The 27424-nt window shown below is 35.4% G+C and overlaps 1 protein-coding gene across 3 annotated transcripts in view; it reads left to right on the forward strand.

Annotated features, from left to right (window-relative positions):
- Positions 1 to 27424, forward strand: part of FSTL5 (follistatin like 5) — an 881431-nt gene that overhangs the window by 569894 nt on the left and 284113 nt on the right. For all 3 annotated transcript variants that reach the window (XM_055550064.1, XM_055550065.1, XM_055550066.1), the window contains exon 6: positions 5008 to 5174. In XM_055550064.1, the coding sequence (XP_055406039.1) occupies positions 5008 to 5174 (167 nt within the window). The remainder of the gene's footprint in view (positions 1 to 5007; positions 5175 to 27424) is intronic.

The raw sequence follows: 27424 nt of genomic DNA on the forward strand, positions 1-27424 counted from the left end.
TTCACATCAGGTGGCCAAAGTACTGGAATTTCAGCTTCAGCATCAGTCCTTCCAATGAATAGTTAGGATTGATTTCCTTTAGGATTGACTAGTTTGATCTTGCTGTTCATTTTCATAATTATTCTCATAATGCTGTAGTCTTTTTTTGTGTGTGCCATATGATCCTTCATTGTTTACTGGATATTTTATTTAAAATTTTTGTAACAATAGTTAGATAAACTAGAATGATGTTATCTTAATATGGAGAGGAAGACTGTTTTATGAAACACCTAGACAAAAGTAGCCTGCAATTCACACATTCGCTAGTAGAGTGAGACACTTTAAACTCCTGTCACAGAGGGAGATGTTACCTATCCCATCTGTTCCATGCCTCTAGCTATGAGAAAACCACATAGGGCATTTAGGCTGCTCTGTCATCTTCTTATGGTAGAAAAATTCCCAAAGCAATATGACACCATTCAGGACATAGGCTGGGAAATTTCTCAATGTCTTATTTCTTTCCTAGTTAAGAATGAGAAAAAAAATTATCTCTTTCATATAGTCTTTAAAATGTATTATGTGTGCTAATTCGGGGTTATTTATTTGTTTGTTGCTGTTTTATTTCTTTAGTGGAAAAGTTTGTCCAAATTGTCTAATACATTGCTATTGAAGAAGTTTCTAATTCTTTTCTTAAATTCATTTTGTTTTGTTTTTATAATACACATTGTGATATAAGTATATAATAGCTTATAGATAATCAATTAGCATAAAACAACATTTTTTCATAATAAGTTAATGTATATATTGGCATGTCTAACTTAGATCAGACTTAACATTTATTCAGAAATCACTTATTTCTTAATAGACAAGGCCACAATAATTTCCCAGTTAAAGAGCTTGTCATTGACTATGGTTTTCTTACTATGAAAATAATTAATTAATTTCTTCTTTATTTCTTAAATGTCTTTTATTGTGTTTTTTTACATTATTATCTGCTTTTAATTAATAATTCCTGTTAGTGGAAAAGAGAAGGGAAAATACATGTTATTTGAAAATATCACTGATAAAATATCTTCTAGGTATCATTCCTACAGTAGAAATTATAAGCATGATCAGCTCAACAAATTATGAGACTAATATTTAAATCAGTTAAGATATTCAACATAAGTATATACTTAGGAACTTGAAAAGATGTGTGTTAAGAAGAATAGAATTCTGTTTATGATAAATTATGATATACAGAATCGATTTTCAGTTACTAAAATGATTTTCTTTTATAAACTGGTGTTTCACAAATATTCAAAATATTTTCTTCCGTTTCTGTACTACTTGAAATTTACATATATTTTTACCATAGTTCTTATTGCTATTCCTATCAACTAGTTGCTATTGGAATAAAGTGGTTAAAGTTGTATTCAACTACTCCTGTCTGTCCAACTTCAGGTTCTGCTAGAGGAGAATTCAATTTTTCATTCCTTTGAAAACAAACACTTTATACTCCTCTAAGTCAAATTATGAAAGTATAAAAAGACATCCATAGAAAAACTATTTTATTGCCTCTCAGCCTTTCTAAGTAAGAAAACAAAAGAAGCTGATCTGGAAATGGCCATCAATAGTCTTCATAATACGCGATCAAAGGAAACACCACAACTAGACTCTGGTTTCTTCTTTGAATTATTCAGACAGCTTCCAATAAGAGGCCAAACTCATAGGTCAAAAAAAAGTACTGACATGATTCAAAAAGCTCAGTAATATCTGTTATATCTAACCTATGTGCTTTTACCTTTGGTCAGGACATTAAATGACTTGTTGTCATGTGATGCCTGATTTTAAACAAGACCTTCAAATGTGCATCATTGGAGCTAAAGAGATAGAGTACTAAAATGAAAGATGCTTCACTGCACATAGCAGTTGCTTGCCTGTACATAACTAGCATAAGATATTTGTGGACAGAATGCAAAAAAAAATGTTATCATTGATGTATGTCTACAAAGTTGTATATTAATTGTAACTGATATAGAATTAAATTTTCAACATTTTTTCTTTGAAATTCTTATTTCTAAACTAACAACTATGATCACTAACATACACACAAACACTCAGATACAATCAATCTCACCTCTTTAAACTGACTCACATAATTAGTTTCATAACTATTGTTTCAGGTTGTGAATGTATTTCTAGGTATAAGCATTATTTCTCTATGAAACATATGAATGTGACATATTTTATAAACATTTTACTTACCATGAAAGCATGTTGAAAGACCTTGGAATACAAGAATAACAATATTTAACATTTGTGATTTTTTGAGACTAAATCTTAGTCTGGTAATAACTAAGAGAAAGATGATGATGAGCATGTTAATTTTGTAAATAAAATAAATCTTGCAGCTAAATTTCTTAAGGAAAGCACTACTTGATTTTGAAGAATAACTTGTAAACATAATTATATTTGTGCATGTAGCTGTATATAATTATTAAGGAAAAGGTGAAATGTGTAGCATGAAACCTGTAGGAAAAAAGGTCTAAAGATTTTTTAATATACATATAAGTTAATAGCACATATTACTGAAATAATTTTAAAAATCATTTAAAAACATAATCTCCAAATTAACATAAAAGTTTTTGCTGTGCATGTTAATATTCCCTGGGTGAATAGTAATTCTTAATTCTAATTAGGCAAGCTCTCAAAAAATTACATTTTAAAAGGATGTCCTACATAATGTTATGCCAAATCTCAGCATTTATTTTAAAATATTCATGTTATCTAATTAGCATTGTAATATATAACTGCAAAAAGCACAACTATTTGAATGGCCTAAGACCTAATACCAAATGCAAAACTTTAGTGAAGGTATTTCAAGGTGACTCAGTACCAACTCTATTATTAAATGTCAGAATAGCCAATGTTAACATGCTCTTTTCAGAATCAGATGTCTCATTATATTGTACATGATTTTATGAGGAGCCAGAAACTGAAATTCAGGAATGCTAATGAAAATTATTAATAATTCTTATGTGGTACCCTACATTATGTTATTACTTTTATAGTTTTCTGTCTTCCCTTTAAGTTTGGAATATAAATAAAAAGACATAAAGATACCCTATCTGCAAATATCAAAAATGTCATGTGTCTAATTAGTGAACTATATTTTGTTTTAGAGATTTTATATAATTACATATCTATAGAGAAGTACAACAGAGTGAATATTAGAGAAAAGATATTGAACATATTCCCTGTTGTCTTATTACTCAGTAAACATTGAAATAAAATGTGAATATGGATAAATGTCATTAAGGAACATTAAATTGTCAATACAAATGACTGGCCAAGACACTTGTTCCTCATTGCTTTCATTTCATTCAGTGATGTAATGAACAAAAGAATAAATTTGATTGAGTCTCTTCTGATAGGGTTTTTCAATTTCAAAATATTGCCTACCCCATTCTTTGACAACACAAAATAATGAGGGCTTAAATAACTATGACTTTTAGGTTTAAAGACAAGATCTTATATAACAGCACTTAACAAGTGCATGTAGGGGACAATATGTTAAATACTGGCCTTCTGAGACAAAGATATGTGCTATTTTTGATGTTACAATTTTTAATAGTACCAAACATTCAAAGAACTGTTTGTTGAATGTGCTCTGTGTGCTAAGTTGCTTCTGTCCTGTCTGACTTTTTGTGACCCCATGGACTGTAGCCCTCAAGGCTTCTCTGTCCATGGGATTCTCCAGGCAAGAGTACTGGAATGGGTTGCCATTTCCTCCTCCAGGGAACCTTCCTGACCCAGAGATAAAACCCACATCTTCTTGTGTCTCCTGCATTGGCAGGCAGGCTCTTTCTATAAAAGTCATTTGATTAGCATTTACCTTCCTCCTTAAGAGGTGGACAGGATTCAGAGAGAGAGAAAAAGTTCAAGTGGTGAAAAGGAAAGGAGGAGACAGCACTGATTGTACCTGATAATATTGATTGCAAACTAAAAGCCACCACTTTTGACAGTCAACTCCCCCATCATAAAAAATATCATCAACAGCAACAAAGGAAAAAAAGACAATTATAGTCTCTCCACTTCCACAGAAATTTCAGTGAGAATAGTGATTTTGCTCTTTCTTTCCTGAAAGAGACTGAGCAAAATCAAAATACATGACTCCATCATAGCATAGGAACGATAGTGTGCTGGTGAATGTCATTGGAAAACTAAAGGGCAATTGTCATATGAATAAAGACAGGCGGGATTATCCCAGGCATTTCTCCTGGTAATAGGTGATGCTGGGAATGACACAGTTCATTCCCAACATTGGTAAAGATTGTCTGGAATCAGGACAGGAAAGCAGATCCAAATTCAAATGATATTTCCTGCTATAGCATTATAATTAGAAATGTGTTTTATGGTTATTTATAATATATGTAAATTTTATGAATAAGGAAATGGCTTTACTGTACTCACACTGTGTGATAGAGGCAGCTGACAGAATTTTAGGAAATTGTTGTTTGGTTGGTGAACTTCAGTTTTCCCTCCTTCAACTTCCCAAATAAATCTTACTCCTTTAGAGTCAATTTATGTTTCCCAGCATAATGATGCATTTTACCCATTCAGCTATGCTAGTGTTCTCTGAAGCCAGCCAGCAATGATCTTACCTCACCCACAATATAAATCTATCAGTGAATAAACAACATCATTTTAATTTCAATGCCGGTGACACACTACATGTCGATTTGGCAGTTAAATAATTTATCTCTCTTCTGGGTGCAATCTGCCAGGCTTATTATAACTCTACTCCTGATATTCATTTCATGTTTAATAGTTCTGTGCCTCATGAGGATGCCTGTCAATCAATGAAACTGAAATGTCATTCTGACCTTTTATTGGAAACAATTTACTCTTTTTCTCATTTCATCACAAGCTTTTCTCCATTTTATACAATTTAAAAGCTTTAATTAGTTGTATTCAGAAACTTTACACTAATTAACTTTACAAAACTACATGCTCCTCAACATTCCTGACACTTTATCCTTTCAGAGGTTATCCAGTTGAGTCTGCCTGAAGATCAGAAACTAAGCGTCACAGCAGCGACGGTGGGGCAGAGTACCGTTCTGAGCTGCGCCATTCAGGGAGCACTGAGACCCCCCATCATTTGGAAGAGGAACAATATTATTCTGAACAACTTAGATTTGGAAGACATCAATGTGAGTACATCAACAGAGGTTGTGTATAATTTGTGTATCCTGTGTGATATAGTCTAGACCTTGTGAAGTCTGAGGAGCTTAATGAAATCAGATATTACAATTGAATAGAATTATTACACTGCCATATCCATTCTATACTGTCTGGAAGGCAGTTATGGAATATTTAAAATTATCCAAATCACTTGTTTAAGCATGGTAAGCACATTATATACCACTGTGTTGGTGAAATTGCCTCAACTTTAATCATAAAGTTCTGGGTCTAGGAATTTCTGTAATTACCAACAACTAATCAAATGGCAACCCACTCCAGTACTCTTGCCTGGAAAATCCCATGGATGAAGGAGCCTGGCGAGCTACAGTCCATGGGGTCGCAAAGAGTCAGACATGACTGAGCGACTTCACTTTCACTTCTTTCAGTCTTTATATACTAGCTATTAGAGTTGCAGCAGCATGTAGCTTACGAAGTGTTAAGTGGGTAAAGGCAGTTTTAGCTTCAAATACTTCACAATGTATTAGAACAACACATATTAATAAAATAAATAAATGGCTTATTTCCTGGAATGAAGGAATATATTTCATCACTGTTTATACCTAGAGATTCAGAATCTAAATTCAATAGGGTACAGCCCCAGTTGTGAGACAAAACCAAAACCACCACAGGAAATTAATTTCTTCCTTCTATGTTGTCTGTTGAAAATGAGCATGAAGAAGTGACCATCATCTTAGATGATGGAAAGAAGTGAAAATTGTATGTTATGGGATGTCCGCAGAAATGAGTTGAGCCAATCCTTTTCCTTAGTGATGTATTTGTGTATAAATTTTAGTTATTTTTTTACTCTCGCTTAAGAGAGCCATCACCTATCCACTTATTCTTTGCTACTTCATAAAGAATCCCTAAATCATAGGTGCAAAATATTCACTCATATTTGTTACATTTTACTAATATTCTTGTTTAATGTCTTTGAAAGTTTCAAAAGAGAAATGCCTCCAATTTTATAATTTTTTATTTTGATAAAATTTTTCTAACTTTGCTTATATCTGGGAAATTTCCTCAGGTTATATGGAGAATAATGTTTAATTCGCCAAGATGCTAAGACATTTTGTGCCATAATCTCAGGACCATTCAAAATTTTTTTTAATTTTATTTTATTTTTAAACCTCAAACACTGTATTAGTTTTGCCAAACATCTAAACGAATCTGCCACAGGTATACATGTGCTCCCCAACCCTTCCTCCTCCCTCCTCCCTCCCAACACCATCCCTCTGGGTCGTCCCAGTGCACCAGCCCCAAGCATCCAGTATCGTGCATCGAACCTGGACTGGCAACTCATTTCATACATGATATTATACATGTTTCAATCCCATTCTCCCAAATCTTCCCACCCTCTCCCTCTCCCACAGAGTCCATAAGACTATTCTATACATCAGTGTCTCTTTTGCTGTCTCGTACACAGGGTTATTGTTACCATCTTTCTAAATTCCATATATATGTGTTAGTATACTGTATTGGTGTTTTTCTTTCTGGCTTACTTCACTCTGTATAATAGGCTCCAGTTTCATCCACCTATTAGAAGTGATTCAAATGTGTTTTTTTTAATGGCTGAGTAGTACTCCATTGTCATCTCAGGTTTGTGTTATGGGTTATTGTGTTTGCTTTTTTTTTTAACTGAGGTAAAATGGTATATAATATTTTATTTGTTTCAGACATAAACCATAAAGCAATCAATCTTTGAGCACATTATAAAGCAATTACCATAATAAGTCTAGTTACCATCCATCATCATACAATTGACCCCCTTCACTCATTTCCCCAACTCTTTTATCCTTTCCAATCTGATAACTGCCCATCTGTCCTCTGTATATACAAGTTCTGTGCTGTATGTTTGCTTTGTTTTTTATACTCCATATATAAGTGAAATTGTCTGATTTATTTCATTTAGTATAATACCCTTTGGTCTGCTATAGAAAATGACATTTCCTTCTTTTTATTTGGCTGAGTAGTATTTGCTGTGTGTGTGTGTGTGTGTGTGTACATATACATGTGTGTGTGTGTGTGAGAGGAAGAGAGAGAGAAAAAGAGCTCTTCTCAGTTGCATCCAACTCTTTGTGACCCCATGGTCCACAGCCCACCAGGCTCCTCTGACCATGGTATTTTCTGGCAAGAATATTGGAGTCGGTTGCCACACCCTCCTCCAGTGTATTGTACTGACTCAGGGATTGAACTCGTGTCCCCTGCTTCTCAGGTGTATTTTTAAACTGCTAAGCCATTGGAGGGAAGCACTCAGCAGGTAAAGAATCTGCCTGCAATGCAGGAGACACAGGAGATATGCATTCAATCCCTGGGTCAGGACGATTGCCTAGTAGAGGAAACAGCAACTCACTCAAGTATTCTGGACTAAAAGATCCCATGGAGAGAGGAGCTTGTAGGGCTACAGTCCATCAAGTCACAAATAGTTGAACAGAACTGAGCAACTGAGCACAAACACACACAAATATATATGCATCACATCATTATCCATTCATTCATGGATAGGCAGTAATTTGCTTCCATATCTTAATTGTTGTAAATAATGCTGTGTTAAACATAGAAACACATATATCTTTTTGAATTAGTGTGTTCATTTTCTTAGGCTAAGTACACAGAAGTGGAATACCTGGATTATATGGTAGTTTTATTTTTAATTTTATTAGTAATCTCCATACTGTTTTCCATAGTGGCTGTACCAACTGACATTTCTACCAACAGTGTACAAGATTTCCCTTTTCTCCACATCCTCTCTGGCACTTGTAGTTTTGGTAACTGTCATTCTAACAGGTGTGAGTTGATATCTTACTGTGGTTTTGATTTGCATTTCTCTGATAGTGATGTTGAACATCTTTTTACATGGCTGTTGTCAATCTCAATTTCTTCTTAGGAAAAATATCTATTTGGATTCTCTACCTAGGTTTTTGATTGGATTGTTGGCTGTTTTGCTATTGAGGTATTTGAGGTATTGATATGTTTTGGATATTAACTCCTTACCAAGCATGTGGTTTGCAAATATTTTCTCCCATTCAGTAGGTTTTTTTTTTTTTTTTTTTTTTTTTTATCCTTTGCTGTCCAGAAGCATTTTATTTAATGCCCTCTACTTGCTTGTTTTTGCTTTGGTTGCCATTGTTTTTTTGGCTAAGAGCCCCAAAGTCCACAAGAAGTGTGAGATCAAGGAGCTTTGCTGTTGTTGTTCAGTCACTCAGTTGTGTCTTTGACCCCATGGACTGCAGCATGCCAGGCATCCCTTTCCTTCACTATCTCCAGGAGTTTGCTCAAACACAAGGAGCTTAGCACTTATGTTTCCTTCTAGAAGATTTTATGGTTTCAGGTATCACATACAAGTCTTTAATCCATTTTGTATTTCCTTTTATGTATGGTGTAAGACAGTGGTCCAATTTCAATCTTTTGCGTACGGCTGTCCAATCTTCCCAACACAATTTATTTAAGGGACTGTTCTTCCCCATTGCATATTCTTGGCTCCTTTATTATTAATGTTATTATCTGTGAGTTTATTTCTGGGTTCTTTATTCTTTTCCATTGATATATGTATCCATTTCCATGGAATACCATATTCTTTTTATTACTATAGGTCTGTAGTATCGTTTGTAATCAAGAAGCATGACGCCTCCAGCTTTGTTTTGCTATTCATTTTGACATATGGCAAAAAAAATACAATATTGTAAAGTTAAAAAATAAAATTAAATTAAATTAAAAAAAAAGAGTGATTATACTATTCAAGGTCTTTATGATTCCAAAGAAATTTTATAATAATTTGTTCTATTTTTTTCAAAGAATTTATTCATTTCTTTTAGGTTGTCAATTTGTTAGTGTATAATTATATATAGTTGGAGAAGGCAATGGCACCCCACTCCAGTACTCTTGCCTGGAAAATCCCATGGACGGAGGAGCCTGGTAGGCTGCGGTCCATGGGGTGGCTAAGAGTCTGATACAACTGAGCGACTTCACTTTCACTTTTCACTTTCATGCATTGGAGAAGGAAATGGCAACCCACTCCAGAGTTCTTGCCTGGAGAATCCCAGGGGCAGGGGAGCCTGGTGGGCTGCCATCTATGGGGTCGCACAGAGTCGGACAGTTATATATAGTAGTATTTTATGATCCTATGCGTTTCTCTCATATCAGTTGTAGCAATCTCTTCATTTTTAAATTGATTTATTTATTAATTGAAGGATAATACATAATTTTGTTCTTTTCTATCAAACCTCAACATGAATCAGCCATAGGTATACATATATCTTCTCCCTCTCGAAACTCCTCCTGTCTCACTCCCCTTCCCACCATGCTAGATTGATACAGAGCCCCTGTCTGAGTTTCCTGCAACATACAGCAAATTCCAGTTGGCAATCTATTTTACATATGGTAATTCAGATATGACCTAGATCAAAGACCTTATGATTATACAGTGGAAGTGACAAACAGATTCAAGGGATTAGGACTGATACAGTGCCTGAAGAACTATGGATGGAGGTTCCTAACATTGTACAGGACACAGTGATCCAGACCATACCCAAGAAAGAGAAATACAAAAAGGCAAAACGGTTGTCTGAGGAGGTCTTACAAATAGCTGAGAAAAAAAAGAGAAGTGAAAGGCAAAGGAGAAAAGGAAAAGTATAGCCATTTGAATGCAGAGTTCCAGAGAACAGCAAGGAGAGATAAGAAAGCATTCCCCAGTGATCAATGCAAAGAAATAGAGGAAAACAATAGAATGGGAAAGACTGGAGATCTCTTCAAGAAAATTAGTCATACCAAGGGAATATTTCATGCAAAGATGGGCACAATAAAGGACAGAAATTGTATGGACCTAACAGAAGCAAAAGACATTAAGAAGAGGTGGCAAGAATAAACAGAAGAAAACTATAAAAAAAGATCTTAATGACCCAGATAACCACAATGGTGTGATCATTCACCTACAGCCAGGCATCCTGGAAAGTGAAGTTAAATGGGCCATACGAAGTTCACTACAAACAAAGCTAGAGGAGGTGACAGAATTCCAGTTGAGCTATTTCAAATCCTGAAAGGTGATGCTGTGAAAGTGCTGCACTCAATTTGCCAGCAAATTTGGAAAACTCAGCAGTGGCCACAGGACTGGAAAAGGTCAGGTTTCATTACAATCCCAAAGAAGGGAAATGCCAAAAAATGTTCAAACTACCACAAATGTGCACTCATCTCATACTAGCAAAGTAATGCTCACAATTCTGCAAGCCAGGCTTCAACAGTATGTGAACTGTGAACTTTCAGATGTTCAGGTTGGATTTAGAAAAGGCAGAGGAACCAGATATCAAATTGCCAACATCCATTCGGTCATAGAAAAAGCAAGAGAATTCAAATAAAAAACACATCTACTTCTGCTTTATTGACTATGCCAAAGCCTTTGACTGTGTGGATCACAACAAACTGTGGAAAATTCTTCCAGAGATGTGAATACCAGGCCACCTTAACTGCCTCTTGAGAAATCTGTATGCAGGTCGAGAAACAACAGTTAGTAACAGACATGTGATGACAGACTGGTTCCAAATTTGGAAAGGAATATGCCAAGGCTGTATACTGTCACCCTGCTTATTTAACTTTTATACAGAGTACATCACATGAAATGCCAAGCTGGATGAAGCACAAGCTGGAATTAAGATTGCTGGGAGAAATAGCAATAACCTCAGATACCCAGAAGACACCACTCTTATGGTAGAAAGTTAAGAGGAACTTAAAGACTCTTGATGAAAGTGAAAGAGGAGAGTGAAAAGCTGGCTTAAAACTCAACATTCACAAAACTAATTTCTTGGCATCCAGTCCCATCACTTCATGGCAAATAGATGGGGAAACAATGGAAACAGTGACAGACTATTTTCTTGGGCTTCAAAATCACTGCAGATGGTGACTGCAGCCATGAAATTAAAAGATGCTTTCTCCTTGGAAGAAAAGCTGTGACCAACCTAGACAGCATATTAAATAGCAGAGACATAACTTTGCCAACAAAGGTCCATCTAGTTAAAGGTATGTTTTTTCCAGTAGTCATGTATGGATGTGAGAGTTGGACTATAAAGAACAATGAGCGCTGAAGAACTGATGCTTTTGAACTGTGATATTGGAGAAAACTTTTGAGTTCCTTGGACTACAAGAAGATCAAACCAGTCAATTCTAAATGAAATCAGTCCTGAATATTCACTGGAAGGACTGATGCTGAAGCTGAAACTCCAATACTTTGGCCACCTGATGCGAAAAACTGACTCATTGGAAAATACCCTTGATGCTGGGAAAGATTGAAGGTAGAAGGAAAAGGGGGCAGCAGAGAATGAGATGGTTGGATGGCATCACTGACACTATGGACATGAGTTTGAGCAAGCTCCAGGAGTTGGCGATGTACAGGAAAGCCTGGGGTGCAGCAGTCCATTGGATTGCCAAGAGTGACACATGACTGAGTAACTGAACTAAAATGAATGTAAGTTTCCATGTTACTCCATACATCTCACCCTCTCCTCTGCTTTCCCCATGTCTGTAAGTCTGTTCTCTATGTCTGTTTTCCATTGTGCCCTACAAATAAATTCTTTGGTACCATCTTTATAGATTCTGTATATATGCCTTAGTATACAATATTTATCTTTCTCTTTCTGATATACTTCAGTCTATAGGCTGATATACTTCAGTATAATAGGCTCTATGTTCTTCTACCTCATTAAAACTGATTCAAGTGTGTTCCTTTTTATGGCTGAGTAATATTCCATTGTATATGCATACCACTACTTATTTATCCATTCATCTGTCAATGGACATTTAGGTTGCTTACATATTCTAGCTATCATAGATAGAGCTGCAATTAATATTGGGGTACAAATGTCTTTTTCAGTTTTGGCTTCCTCAGGGTTATATGCCTAGGAATGGGATTGCTGGTTCATATGGTGGTTTTATTCCTAGTTTTTTAAGGCAACTTCATTCTATTTTCTGTAGTGGCTGTATCAATTTTCATTCCCACAAACAGTGCAAGTGGGTTCCCTTTTCTCCACACCCTCTCCAGCATTTATTGTTTGTAGATGTTTTGCTGATGACCATTCTGACTGGTGTGAGGTGATGCCTCATTGCAGTTTTGATTTGCATTTCTCTAATAATGAGTGATATTGAGCATCTTTTCATGTGTTTGTTAGTCATCTGTATGTCTTCCTTGGAGAAATATATGTTTATGTCTTTTTCCCACTTTTTGATTAGGTTTTTTTTTTTTTCCCTGGTATTGAATTGTTTAAACTGTATATCTTGGAAATTAATCCTTTGTCAACTGTTTCATTTACTATCATTTTCTCCCATTCTGAGGGTTGTCTTTTCACCTTGCTAATAGTTTCCTTTGCTGTGTAAAAGTTTTTAAGTTTAAGCAGATCCTACTTGTTTATTTTTGTCTTTATTTCCATTACTTTAGGAGGTGGGTCATAGAGAATCTTACTTTGATCATGTCATCAAGTTTTCTCCCTAAGTTTTCCTCTAAGAGTTTTATAGTTTCTGGTCTTACATTTAGGTCTTTAATCCATTTTTAGAGTACCTGTGTGTATGGTGTTAGGAAGTGCTCTAATTTCGTCCTTTTACATGTAGCTGTCCAGTTTTCCCAGCGCCACTTACTGAAGAGGTTGTTTTTGCCCTACTGTATATTCTTGCCTCCTTTGTCAAAATTAAGGTACCCACAGGTGCATGGGTTTATTTCTGAGCTTTCTGTCTTGTTCCATTGGTCAATATTTCTGTTTTTGTGCCAGTATTATACAGTCTTGATGACTGTAGCTTTGTAATATAACCTGGAGTAAGGAAAGTTGATTCCTCCAGCTCCATTCTTCTTTCTCAAGTCTACTCTGGCTATTCAGGATCTTTTGCATTTCTATATGAATTGTGATTTTTTTTTTCATTTCTTATTTTATTTATTTGAGATCTTTTTTCTTTATTTTTCCTTAGGTGAAAATGTGGATTTTATCTGCCCCACCCCCCCTGCAAAAAAACACAGTCTTTAGTTTAATTTCTATTGTTTTATTTGTAGTGTCTATGCTATTTATTTCTGCTCTGGTATTTATTATTTCTTTCTTTCTAATAACTTTGGATTTGTTTTTCGTGTTTTTCTCAATTCCTTTACTTTTAAGAATGGATTGTTGATTTCCAATTGTTTCTTATTTCTTGAGGGAGGCCTAAATTACTATGAATTTCTCTCTTAGAACTGATTTTCCTACATTTCATAAATTTTGGAGCACTGTGTTTCTACTTTAATTTGTTTCTGGGAACTCTTGATTTCTCTTTGATTTCTCTCAGTATTATGTTGTTTAATGTTACATTGCTAACTTTTTTAGCTTTCTTCTTATAATTGATTTCTAGTTTTATAGTATTGTGGTCAGAAAAAAAAATGCCAAATTGATTTCAGTCTATTTCAATTTATTGAGGCCTTTTTTTCTGGCTTAATATGTGATCTAACCTAGAGGAAATTCCACGTGCACTTAAAAATATGTATTCTGCTGATTTTGAATTGATTGTTTCATATATATATATATATATATATATATATATATAAAGGTCAACTGCTATATTTTTAAGTCCAATTTTTAAAATTGATTTGTCTGGATAGTTTGCCCATTGATGTTAATGAGGTATTAAAGCTCCCTACTATTATTTTGGTGCTGTCAATTTCTCCCTTTAGGTCTTTTAATATTTGCTTTATATATGTAGGTGCTTATTTGTTGAGTGGCTATATTTACAAGTTGGATTATATATTTATGTCATTCCTATCAACTTGACCCCTTTATCATAATGCATTATCTTTCTTTGTCTTTTATAGTTTTTGTTTTAAAGTCTGTTTTGTTTGATATGAGTATAGCTATACCAGCTTTCCTTTTGTTTTCATTTGCACAGGATGTTTTTTCTATTCTTTCAACTTTCAGTCTGTGTGTAACTTTAGACCAGAAATGAATCTCATAACCTAACTTTGCTAAAGAGAGTATTCTTGGTTAGATATTTTTGTTTGTTTTTTTGTACCTTCAGCACTTTGAATAAATCATTCTACTTCCTTCTGGCCTGCAAAGTTTCTGTTAAGAAGCTAGCTGATAGGTTTAAGGGGATTTACTTTGGAATTTACTTGTATGTAAAAGGTAGTTTTTTGTTTCTTTTTGTTTGTTCCTTTTGCTTTTTTTTTTTTTTTCCTACTTTTAAAATTCTCTCCTTTCTTTATCTTTTAACATTTCAATTACAATGTGCTTGGTGTGGATCTTTTTGAGGTCATCTCTTTTAGAACTTTTTTGTGCTGCCTGGATCTGAATGTGTTTTCTTCTCCAGGTTAAAGAAGATTTCAGCCACTATTTCTTGAAATGTATTCTTCTGGGACCCATCTAATCTGAATGATATCCTCTAATCCATAGAACTCTTAAGCTATTTTTATTTTTTTAGTTATTATTAGTATTATTATTTTTTTTTTTTTTAGCTGCTCTCTTTGGGTGAGTTCCACTGTTCTGGTTTTTAGGTCGCTGATTAATTCTTTGCCTCATCAAGACTGCTTCTGAACTTTTCTAGTGTATTTTTAGTTCAGTTCTTATATTCTTCAGCTCTGTGACTTCTTTTTTATACTTCCCTACATTTTTTTATGTCTCTGTTGAACTTCTCACTGTGTTCACCCACTGTTATGCATGTTCAGAGACAATTGCTTTAACTCTTTATCAGGTAAATTAAATCTATATTTTTAAGTTTTTTTTCCCCCATATGGTTTTACCTTATTCTTCTGTTTGTAACATTTTCCTTTATTTCCTTATTTTCTTGTTTCTCTATGTTTCTATGTTTCTTTATGTTTTTCTCATTTCTCTATGTTCTCTGAGTTTCTTTCCATATATTAGGTGAAACATCTATCTCTCATAGTCTTAAAGGTATAGCTTTGTGTAGGCATTGTCATTTTTCAATCTTGCCTTAGTACTGCTTGATTCTAGAATCTTCCTGATTGCCTAAGCAGTCCATTGTATTCTTGATAGCTTCCAGTTGTTGAGACCATACCAAACCTTGTCAGTGTTACTGATAAAGAGACATTTGTAAACACCAAGGTTTAGGCTAATTGGAAGCCAGATCCACAAGCAGGAGCTTTTAAAAATGCAAATATATACATTCTTGTGAACTGCCTTCATTACCCTTGCTAGCCTCAGATCAGGTGATTTGAAAATGTATCCTTGGATACAGTTGCAAAAACCAGGGTTCCAGGATGAGTGTATAATGTCCTTTCTGAGAAGTACCAGTGAGCTGTATCAAGGCCAAAAGAGGGCATGAAGATGGCATCCCCAACCTACATTTGCTGAGAACTCTTTGCAGCCTCTAGGCATATTGTAAATCTGAAGCTGATGTTCAGGCTGATCATCCAGGACAAATAAAGAAGCCTTTGTCACAAAAAGTTTGAGGGTGTCTGTGTTGTATCCTGGGAGTGGTAGCTTACCAAGAACTTTCTTTCCAATTATTTCAAACCTATAGGGTCAAGAAATACAGACCCCCTTGGCCACTTAAGCCCAGTGCTCAAGGAGTGTCCCCTGTATGGTATGAATGTATGCTTGCCAACTTATGTGGGGCCACAGAATTGGGGTGAGCTTGCCAGCTTCAGCAGGTTCATAAGAGGGTTTGTGGATGGAGCAAAGTCATCAACTTCAACAGGACTATGAAATCAGGGAGGAGCAGAGCTGGAGCAGCCTACTGCCTGCAGCAGGGCCACATGAGGCTCATGGGAGAGGTGAGATCACTGCTTTCAGTGAGGCTTTGGGAGAGTATGTGGATAGGGTAAGCCAGCTAGCATTAGCAAGGTAGAGGGGTCACAGAAGCTGGTGCTCCCCGGTGCTGGCTCTTCCAAGGTGGGGTAGAAGAGCAAAAATGGCTCCCATCAGTGCTTCTATTCCCAGAGAAAGCCTCAAATGACTCCTAAAATTAGCTAGTAAATCTCCTTCACTTGGGGTCTAGACATTTTTCAAATTGGTGCTTTTGCAGTGGGTCTTGGTGTCAATGAGTCTACACATAAGCCCTTTGGAAGCAGACTCTCCATTCCTCACAGGCTTTTGGGTATCCTGAATGCAAGCCCCACTGATTTTCAAAGCCTGACTTTTGGAGATTCATATTTCCAGTGCAAGTTCTCAGGTTAGGGTTGCTTGAGGTGGGACTGGAACTCCTAGCTCCTCAGAATGAAGTCTATAATTGTGGACTTCCTCCTGCTAGGGTCCTGCTGCACTGGGTATGAAGTGTATTGAGAGTCTGTGTCTCTGCCTCTTCTACCATATCAATGTGGTCCCTTCTTGCAGAGAAGCTGTTAGCTAGATCACAGCTCTTTCTCTGAGGGAGTTGATCAATCTATAGTTGTAGAATTGGTATGTAGGTGGAATGAGGTAAGTTCTATGCCACAATCTTAAACCACTCTCTGCATTTTTTGTTTTATTTTCTATCTTCATCCTTATTATCAAGCTTACTAGAGTTACTTTAAAGAAGCTAATATATTCAATGTACTTCAGTTTGGATACCTCAAAATAAGATCATTTGAATTGTTTCAAGAATAAGGACATGGAAACAACCTAGATGTCCATCAGCAGATGAATGGATAAGAAAGCAGTGGTACATATACACAATGGAGTATTACTCAGCCATTAAAAAGAATGCATTTGAATCAGTTCTAATGAGGTGGATGAAACTGGAGCCTATTATACAGAGTGAAGTAAACCAGAAACAAAAACACCAATACAGTATACTAATGCATATATATGGAATTTAGAAAGATGGTAGCGATAACCCTGTATACGAGACAGCAAAAGAGACAAAGATGTATAGAACAGTCTTTTGGACTCTATGGGGGGGGGGGATGATTTGGGAGAATGGCATTGAAACATGTATAATATCATATAAGAAATGAATCGCCAGTCCAGGTTCAATGCAGGATACAGGAAGCTTGGGGCTGGTGCACTGGGATGACCCAGAGGGATGGTATGGGGAGTGAGGTGGGAGAGGGGTTCAGGATTGGGAACACATGTACACCCGTGGCGGATTCATGTTGATGTATGGCAAAACCAATACAATATTGTAAAGTAATTAGCCTCTAATTAAAATAAATAAATTTAAATTTAAAAAAAAAGAATAAGGGGAAGTATGCTATGAGTGATATTCATGGAGTTATAATATGTGGACAACATGCAAAAGTAGACACATTCTTGTGCAGGGACCTTATAAATTACTTTGCTTACTTTCTTATTCTTGACTGTTATAGAATCTAGAAATTTCCAGAGAAAAAATGATTACAGGTAAGTTAGAGCTCTCAAATAATGTAAATATAAGATGATTCTGGCATCAATAAATTGCATTTATTAGATGAAATTATTTTGGGCATATTTCACACAGTATAAAAATATTGAGAACTTAAAAATTCCAGTATTTACAAAGTTTCAATTTCATATCAAGCTATATTTAATTAAGTTGAACAAACATTCATAATCTATAGTGTACACAAAACTACCAGCTTTTCAAGTAAAGCTCTGAGGAATATCCAAAGATGCCTTTGAAAAAAGGGATATTTATTCAACTACCTGATATGCTCCTGGAATTTTCATAGGGTGCTATGACATCATCTGCCAAATTATCAAAATTCATTTAAATGCATTTACTAATAAAACCAAAATATGATATTAAATAGTTATAAACTATCATTTGTGATAGTCTTTATATTTGTTTCTGCTTAATTAAAATCCACTAATATAAAGACTTCACCATATAAATATACATATTTTTAGTACTGTCTCTGATGGACATCTGTTGTGATTTTTGGTTACTGAACCCCTTTAAATATTTTGGAAATGTTTTGATTTTTGTCAGCCCCAAAGTGGAAACCAAAATTCTTACTTAATCTGCCTTCTTGAGGGGGCAGATATGTGAATCAGATTATAATAAAGAGAATGCTGAACAAGATTTCTTTTTATAAGAAAGAACAGGCAAATGCAGGTGCTTCACAGAATCTACCCTCCCCACCCATCCTTCCTAGTGAGCACTGTGGCAGCAGGATCCCACTTTCAAGGACATGAGTAACAAAAGGTCAGGAGTTGGTCAGCATTCAACTTCACTGGGTTCTCCAGGTGGCCACTTTCAGTATGTGGCCTGTGCATCTTTCCTGCCCTCTCATTCCCTAAGCTGACATGCTGATATCTTGGTTATTCTACGACCTTCCTAATATCTTTATTAAATCTTTGTCCTGCTTAAAACTAGAAAAATATATTCTATTGTTTACCACTACAAATGTTGTCTAATTATTTTTTTCAATTTAATATGTTAAGAAATATTGGTAATTATATCTCCTAAATGTATTTTCAATGTCCTATGTGGATTTCTGATGTGTTGAAAGATCAAGATAATCTTACTATAGTAAAATATATTTTAATTTGTTTATAAGCAAGGAAGACTTTCAAAAATTCAGATATGAGTCAGTTTTCATACCCTGTTAGTGTATTGTCTGTTTTCTCAAAAGTGGGTCTCAATTCCATTAAACTGTGTAAAGTTAAATTTATCATTGCATTTTAAGTCAAAGGGAATCAGTAACAATTTGTAATATTTTCTGATTACTTAATATATATAATATTTAGTATTTATTTACCTACTCAATACATGAATACCTTCTGATTGCAAAAGATTAAAATAATATAGACTTTTTTAAAGCATACTTACTCTTCACCTTTATATCCACTTACTGCTATTCTCAGGTGCAGAAGTCCTGTGAATACACTTTGAATCCCCTTCCCATGGACCGCAGATATAGTTTTGTTTATTTAATGATATATTTATATTACATCTCATTACCTCACTAGCCTTAAAAACGACTACATGAAGCAAGAAATAAGTTTCTATTTACACACATGAGGATTTATGCTAAGAGAGTTGTTCACCCCAAGTTGGTGAGCTTCTAAATGGTACACTTTATCTGTGGGAGAGGGAGAGGGTGGGATGATTTGGGAGAATGGCATTGAAACATGTATAAATGGTGAGCTTTTAAATGGGATGTTTACATGGTCTAATTTACTCTAGATCATGAGCTTAACCATTGCATGGAAGTGAGAAGCTCTGTAGTGTTCTGCTGCCCTTTGTAAAATGCATCCCAGATAATTCTGACTCCTATATATTACAAATAGGTGTGTTATACTCTGATATTTGTGCAGGACAGATGATCAATTGATGTTTGAAGACATTCACTTTGCCTGTTTTGTAGGCAAATGATTAAAAATGAGACTGCTGAATTACTGGAGGAAAGAAAATACAGAGGTTTGCAACATAGGCTGGGGATTCAGACTATCTGCTGCTGCTGCTGCTAAGTCGCTTCAGTCGTGTCCGATTCTGTGCGATCCCTTAGACAGCAGCCCACCAGGCTCCCCCGTCCCTGGGATTCTCCAGGCAAGAACACTGGAGTGGGTTGCAATTTCCTTCTTCTCAGTCTATCTAGAACCCAGTTAATAAAAGTCTCTTGGGAGTGACATGTCCTCTAGCAAGTTATGTAACCTCCTTGTGCCCCAGCTTCTTTTTCTGTGAATTGAATATGCCAATAGAATGAGTTCATATTTTTTGTGAGATATTTTCAGCTGGTAACACTCAGTAAGTCATACTGTAAATATTCAATCAAACTAGTTACTTTGTATTTTCCTCTCTCTCACTTCTTTCTCCTACTCACTCTTCCTTTTTCTTCTCTTCTTCCTAATATTTATTTCAAGGAGCACTGACATTTGCCTGAAATAATGTGAATTGAACATAGGATACATATAGTAATAACGGAGTTGGAGACTTGCAGAAAATGGCAGAACCAAATTGTATCCAGCCATAGCCACTGAAATTGGAAGATTTGTTTCTATTCATGCAACTTTAAAATCATGCTGCTGTATCTCCCTATTAGCAATCTTGTATTAATCCTTCATCTAAAGATATGCCATTGCATTCAGTTAGCTATTATGTATTCATCTATCTTTTTTGGTATGTCCTCAATCCTCTTTCCCAGGGACGGGGGAGCCTGGTGGGCTTCCATCAATGGGGTCGCACAAGGTCGGACACGACTGAAGCGACTTAGCAGCAGCAGCAATCCTCTTTCTGCCCAAGGTCCCAAAAGAGATAACTGGCTTATTTTGATCACCCAGTTTTGGATGAAATGTGACACCCAAGCTTCAAATCTGGTATTGTTGTGGTTGAACGTGAGTCATAATTCTGATCTGATGGTGATAAGGGGATGAAGATGAGGATGACAAGATATAGAGTAAGAGTCTTCTATTCAACTTACTTCTCCAGCTGCTTTCTGGTTTGCAATTTCCTTTTATTAAGGAAGGCTTCCCTGGTGGCTCAGATGGTAAAGTGTCTGCAGTGCAGGAGACCTGGGTTCGATCCCTGGGTTGGGAAGATCCCCTGGAGAAGGAAATGGCAGCCCACTCCAGTACGCTTGCCTGGAAAATCCCATGGACGGAGGAGCCTGGTAGGCTACTGTCCATGGGGTCACAAAGATTCAGACAGGACTGAGCGACTTCACTTTCACTTTCACTTTATTGAGGAGGCTTGATTAAGGAAGGCAAGGTGACAATATAGACAAAGATATAGAATTGAGAGGAATGTGGATAGAAAAAAAAAATCACTGACAGGATTGGTGGTCAGAAGTGAAGAAAAGAGAGGATTTGAAATATAGCATTTTTTTTGAGTGTCTTGACTTTACCAAGAAAAGTTTCAGTACATCTCTGGAAAGAAAAAAATTTTTCTTGATTTTGGCTGAGAAAAATATAGGTTTAAATATCCTGTCTGTATTTTATTTTTAATATCTGTATCTTTCACCATTCATTAAGTTATATTACAATCTGGCATATACTTAACATTGAAATGAAATTATATGTTATCAACCTAGATTCCAATCCTAGTTTTGCTATTTTTTAGCTGTGTGACCACAACAAATTGATTGAAGATTAGGCTTCTATATCTTTATCTACTAAGAAAGTATTATTGTAAAATTAAGTGACATAAGTGCTCAATAAAAAACATGTTATTTTATCACTATCGTTAGATTGATTTTATATGGCATTGTAGATCATGGTGAATAGCTGAGCAGAGCCCCATGAAAATATTATTTTGAAAATTACCTAAGTAATAAGCATAACTATGACTTTCACCAACTTTATAGGTAGACCTGTTAGATAAAATGCAGAACTTCTAGGTTAATTTCAATTTCAGATATATGATAAATCAATTTTTAACATAGGTATGTACCTACCAAACGTTGCATGTGATATGCTTATATAAAATATTTCTTATCTATCTGAAATTCAACTTTAACTAGATGCCATACATTATTTGTTAAGTCTGACACTCAATTTACATGAAACTCAAATTAGTTTGAATATTGCATTATGCTACTCTTCTAAAAATATCACTCAGTCTTATATCACTGATACGAATTTTTGAAATACTGAAAGTTCATCTGAAGGAAAATCCTGGGTTCTGTAAATTCTTTTCATTTTCTCATTCTCAAGATTTATTATGTGATTTTTATTTTTTACATCTATTTAACCTATGAAAGAGGAAAGTGAAAAAGTTGGCTTAAAGCTCAACATTCAGAAAACTAAGATCATGGCATCTGGTCCCATCACTTCATGGGAAATAGATGGAGAAACAGTGGAAACAATGGCAGACTTTATTTTTGGGGGCTCAAAAATCACTGCAGATGGTGACTGCAGCCATGATATTAAAAGACGCTTACTCCTTGGAAGGAAAGTTATTTCCAACCTAGATAGCACATTGAAAAGCAGAGACATTACTTTGCCAACAAAGGTTCATCTAGTCAAGGCTATGGTTTTTCCAGTGGTCAAGTATGGATGTGAGAGTTGGACTGTGAAGAAGGCTGAGCGCCAAAGAATTGATGCTTTTGAACTGTGGTGTTGGAGAAGACTCTTGAGAATCCCTTGGACTGCAAGGACATCCAACCAGTCCATCCTAAAGGAGATCAGTCCTGGGTGTTCATTGGAAGGACTGATGCTGAAGCTGAAACTCCAATATTTTGGCCACCTCATGCAAAGAGTTGACTTATTGGAAAAGACCCTAATGCTGGGAGGGATTGGGGGCAGGAGGAGAAGGGGAAGACAGAGGATGAGATGGCTGGATGGTATCACTGACTCGATGGACATGAGTTTGGGTAAACTCCAGGAGTTGGTGATGGACAGGGAGGCCTGGTGTGCTGCGATTCATGGGGTCTCAAAGAGTCGGACACGACTGAGCGACTAAACTGAACTGAACTGAACCTGTACTAGTAACTGTGTCCAACACCAAGTAGATGACTAAAAAAAAAAAATAGTCGATTGAATGGGCAGATGTTTACTGTTTCATGGAATATACTGTCCACAGCTGACATTATTGCTCAATGTGGCATCTGGAATTCAATTTCCCTTCTTTTCTAGCATTCCAGGAGCATGGCTTTCATTTCCAAGATCATCTCAGGGGTCAAGAGGGCTATGGGACCTCCAGTTACCAATTTATATTCCATCAAGCTATAATCAAGGCTCATAGTAGTACAAAGCAGGTGAAACATGAATGGCACTTGTTCCTGGAAGTCCCACACTCTTTATAGGTCACTGATGTGCTGTTATTGCAATAACTATACCAGGAAGACCTGTAAATACAATTGTTTAGCTGGGCATAACTGCTCAGCTTTCAGTTACAAAGGAGACCAATCTCAAACTCTCTTTACAAGGCCATCTAAGAGGATATAAGATGTTGCAATTATGCTTTGTCTTTCTGCATTGATTAAATATGATTATCCCTCTGAATTCAAATGTGAACAACTCTACATACCATTTAAGTTCCATCTGTAGTTCTATCTGTTTCAACTTATTTCTTTCATTGTTTTGCTTTTGCAGTCCTTTGGTGGCTCAGGTGGTAAAGCATCTGCCCGCAATGTGGGAGACCAGGGTTCAATTCCTGGGTAGGGAAGATCCCCTGTAGAAGGAAATGGCAACCCATTCCAGTACTCTTGCCTGGAAAATTTCATGGCCAGAGGAGCATGGGGTTAACAGTCCATGGGGTCGCAAACAGTCAGACACGACTGAGCGACTTCACTTTCACTTTTCAGTTTCCTTAATATTTTACTAACCGCTTTTTCATTCAGTCTGATGACTTTTCCTTCTGATCATTCCCAAGATTGCTTTATCTCTGCAATTCATTTGATGTAACTTTCACCATGTATAGTTGATCTACATTTAAAACAAAGCATTCTGTTGGAAAAAATCACAGATAATGAAACAATTAAAATAAACATTTTGTTTCAAATCAGGATCCAGTTGCTGGTGTGGCAGCTTGTCATATTACTAGGTTTTTTTTTTATGCTAAATTTTCTGGTATATAGCTGGAAAAACTAGCACTGGATGATAGACTATAAAAGCATAATAAATAGAATGTTATTTATATGTCTGGATTACTAAAGCCATTAAATGCTTAATATAGAATATTATATTCTATTCTGGTTTAAAAAAAAAAAGTTTCAAGGTATATATTGTTCTTCAAATTTAGAAGTAAAATCCCTAAGCCATATTTAGTTCCTAGAAACAGAAGATATTCTTTTACTTAATTTTAGCATTAAAACAGTGTAGAAATATATCTTTTTCCTTTAAATGTGGGGTTTTTAAAGTTATTTTCAGCTGAGCCACAGGACTTGTGGGGCATATTTATTTTCATATATTTCATATATACATAAAAGGGACAGTTTTACCTTTAGTCCATTCATTGGTAACAGCCCAAATTACATAAAACCAGGTGGTGTTAGTGGTGAAGAACCTGTCTACTAAGGCAGGAAATGGGAGAAACATGGGTTCTATCCCTGGGTGGGGAAGATCCCCTGGAAGAGGAGGGCATGGCAACAACTCAGTGTTCTTGCCTGGAGAATCCCAGTGACAGAGGAGCCTGGCAGGCCACAGTCCATGGGATTTTAAAGAGTCAGACATGACTGAAATGACTTAGCACAAACAATTAAAATTATTAAATTTTCTTTTTAACTTTTTTAGAACCCTGAAGTGTTATGTTTTAATATGGGACATATTGGAGCACACAATCAAAACTAGTTATTTAAAAAGAAAGCAATTGTCTTTTTTCTTCTCTAGACTATAAACAAGCCATCTCTTTTTCCCTTCAACAAAAATGTAGACACAATGTTTATAACACATTATTCATCATGTAATTTTTTATCACGGACTCATTTTTAATATAAGACTGAGGCCACTGTGGCTTTTAAAATCCAAGTGAAATCAGAGAATATTTATGATTTAAAATCTTCCAAGACAAATCAAGCATGGAGCTTTGGCAGGGCTGAGGGGGTTGAATTCCCCCCACAAATATACAACATGAAATAGGTATTCATCTTTCTACTAAATATATGTTATGCAGTTTCATAACATTTGATAACTTGGTGAAATTGCACGTAATTATAAATATTGCCTAAAATATTTAATTTGCATTAAAATTAATATTATTCCTAAATTGCTTTTTTCTTCTGCTGATATTGTAGAGCACTGCATTTTATAATTCAGTTCTCAAAGAATCTTAAAATCAGTCATTAAAAAGACTATCTTAAAATGTGTTTGCCTAGATTCTTTGGGAACTTACTCTTGCAAAGTTTATCTAATCATAGTTAAAGATAAAATGAATGAGTGGAATAAGTGGAATAAATATTCCACTCATTCATGTGGAATAAATATTCCACTCATTCATGTCGGAATGAGTGGAATAAATATTCCACTCATTCATGTCTGAATGAGTGGAATAAATATTCACATATCAGTTTGTTGAGTACCTGGTATTTTTTTTAATTTTTAATTTATGTTCCATTTTCAAACTTATGGAAGATCATATCATTTAAATACATTTATGTGGAATAGTAGTAGGAAAATAGGACATCACTGTGACATTTCTCTTTTCTTTCAGCAAGGACCAAGGCCAAATATCTATACAAGTTCTGGAAGTGATCAGGCTTGTTTTCTCCTTTTTTTTTTTTTTTTTTCATTATCATGGCTCTGAAACTAGGGCTCTAATTACTTTTTAAGCTGATATATTCCAAATCATAGTTCTATTTGAAATTTTTCTTCTGAGCACTGATATATCCATTTCAATGTGCAAAATTCAAGGCAATAATTTTACCCTTAAACCTATAATATTTGTGTCTTTCCCAGTTCATGTAAATGTAACCACAAACTGAGTATGGCTAGAATTATTTCTCAGTTTTGTCCTTAAATCTAATGTGCCATGCTGCTGCTGCTAAGTTGCTTCAGTTGTGTCCGACTCTGTGCGACCCCATAGACGGCAGCCCACCAGGTTCCCCCGTCCCTGGGATTCTCCAGGCAAGAACACTGGAGTGGGTTGCCATTTCCTTCTCCAATGCACAAAAGGAAAAGTGAAAGTGAAGTCATTCAGTCATGTCCAACTCTTCGCGACCCCACGGACTGCAGCCTACCAGGCTCTTCCATCCGTGGGATTTTCCAGGTGAGAGTACTGGAGTGGGTTGCCATTGCCTTCTCCAGCTGCTTTAGTTTAACCTCTTATCAATTCTTGCCTTCAAACTTCATCCTTGGCTACTAAGATTATCCTTTTTTTCATAATACAGTCAGACATAGCTCCATAAAATTTACATCTGGAAATTTCACTTTCCTCTTTAAGAACCTTTAATGACTTCTTGTCAGTTTCAGGAAAAAGGAAAGATTAAAATTGTTTAATGTATTCTTAAAAGCCTATTATCTATTAATTCTTCCTACATTTCACCCATGTTCACTCTTTACTACAAACTTTCCAAAACACCACCCATTCTCTGTTGCGTGCATGCTAAGTCACTTCAATCATGTTCAATTCTGTGCATCCACATAGACTGTAGTCTACCAGGCTCCTCTGTTCATGAGATTCTTCAGGCAAGATTAGTAGAGTATTCTTGGGAATCTTCCCAACCCAGGGATCTCTTACATTTCTTGCATTGGCGGGCAGGTTCTTTACCACTAGCACCACCTGGTATGTTATTACTATTAGTTTTGTCAAAAACATTCTTCTCTCATTTGGAAAACCTTCCCTTGCCCCTTCCATGTACCTAAATCCAGTTCTCCTTTAAAAATAGACAAATACTTTCTATGCCTAAACTTGATTTGTTTTTAAGTTCTTTGCCTAGTAACTACATTACATACTGTATCACAATAAATCTATGAATATACTTCTTTCTTTTCTGGACTAGAAACTCTGAACAAACTCTTTCTGTTCAATTTCATGTTATGATGTTAGCACTATATGGACAAAGAAAATAGTCAAAAATTTTTAAATGCTCAAATAACAAATGACATAGTGACATGTTTTATATTTTCAAATCTGCATTACTTAGTTTGTTTCTGGGCTTTTTTATAGTTAAAATCTTGGTAGGGATTTTATTTATTTATTTTACCACATCAAGGATTATCAATCAACTGATGTTTAATGGCAGTCAATCATTTAAGCCAAGCATAGCTCAATAATTTTTGGATTCAATTTCTTTAATAACATTTCTGATTAAACATATTGATTTTTTACTACACTTTCAATTTAATCTTCTACCATATGCAATAAAGTGGATAAAAAAGATGAGGAGAAACACATATTTGATCACTGTTTAATCTTTATGATCCCCAAATGTTGATTCAACTGCTACACTATTCCAGGCACTCAGCTAGATGGTAAGAATATACCTACAAGAAATATCATTTCAGGCCTCAACATGTGGGCCTTCTATCTCTTAGGCAGAAGGAATCAAGACAGAAAATGACTGCATTACATTCAATAATACAGTATAAAACAGCTTGATACATATATACATTTGTATACTTCATATATTAATATATAAATAGAAAACAGTAGTTAAATTTAAGTTTTTAGAGACATAAAGACATTTAAGATTATATTGGTTTTGCAATTGAGAGGATACTTAGATGAAGGAGTGCTGGATAAGTAGTTTTGCAAAGGTATATGGGCTTCAAATGGCATGGTTCCTTAACAGACATGATGGTCCCTGTTATGTCTTAGAGTAAGTGAAGGCAATATTTTAATAAAAGACTTGAACATATCAAATAAAATCAGTGTGTTCCATTTGATTTTAGAGCATACTTACATTTATAGCATAAAAAGCAAGGAAACTAAATATTTACCAACCATTCTAAATTATCATTTTTGAAAAGTGTATCAACTCATTTACTTCTGA

This window comes from Bubalus kerabau, chromosome 16 (assembly GCF_029407905.1).
Source record: "Bubalus kerabau isolate K-KA32 ecotype Philippines breed swamp buffalo chromosome 16, PCC_UOA_SB_1v2, whole genome shotgun sequence".
NCBI lineage: Eukaryota > Metazoa > Chordata > Mammalia > Artiodactyla > Bovidae > Bubalus > Bubalus kerabau.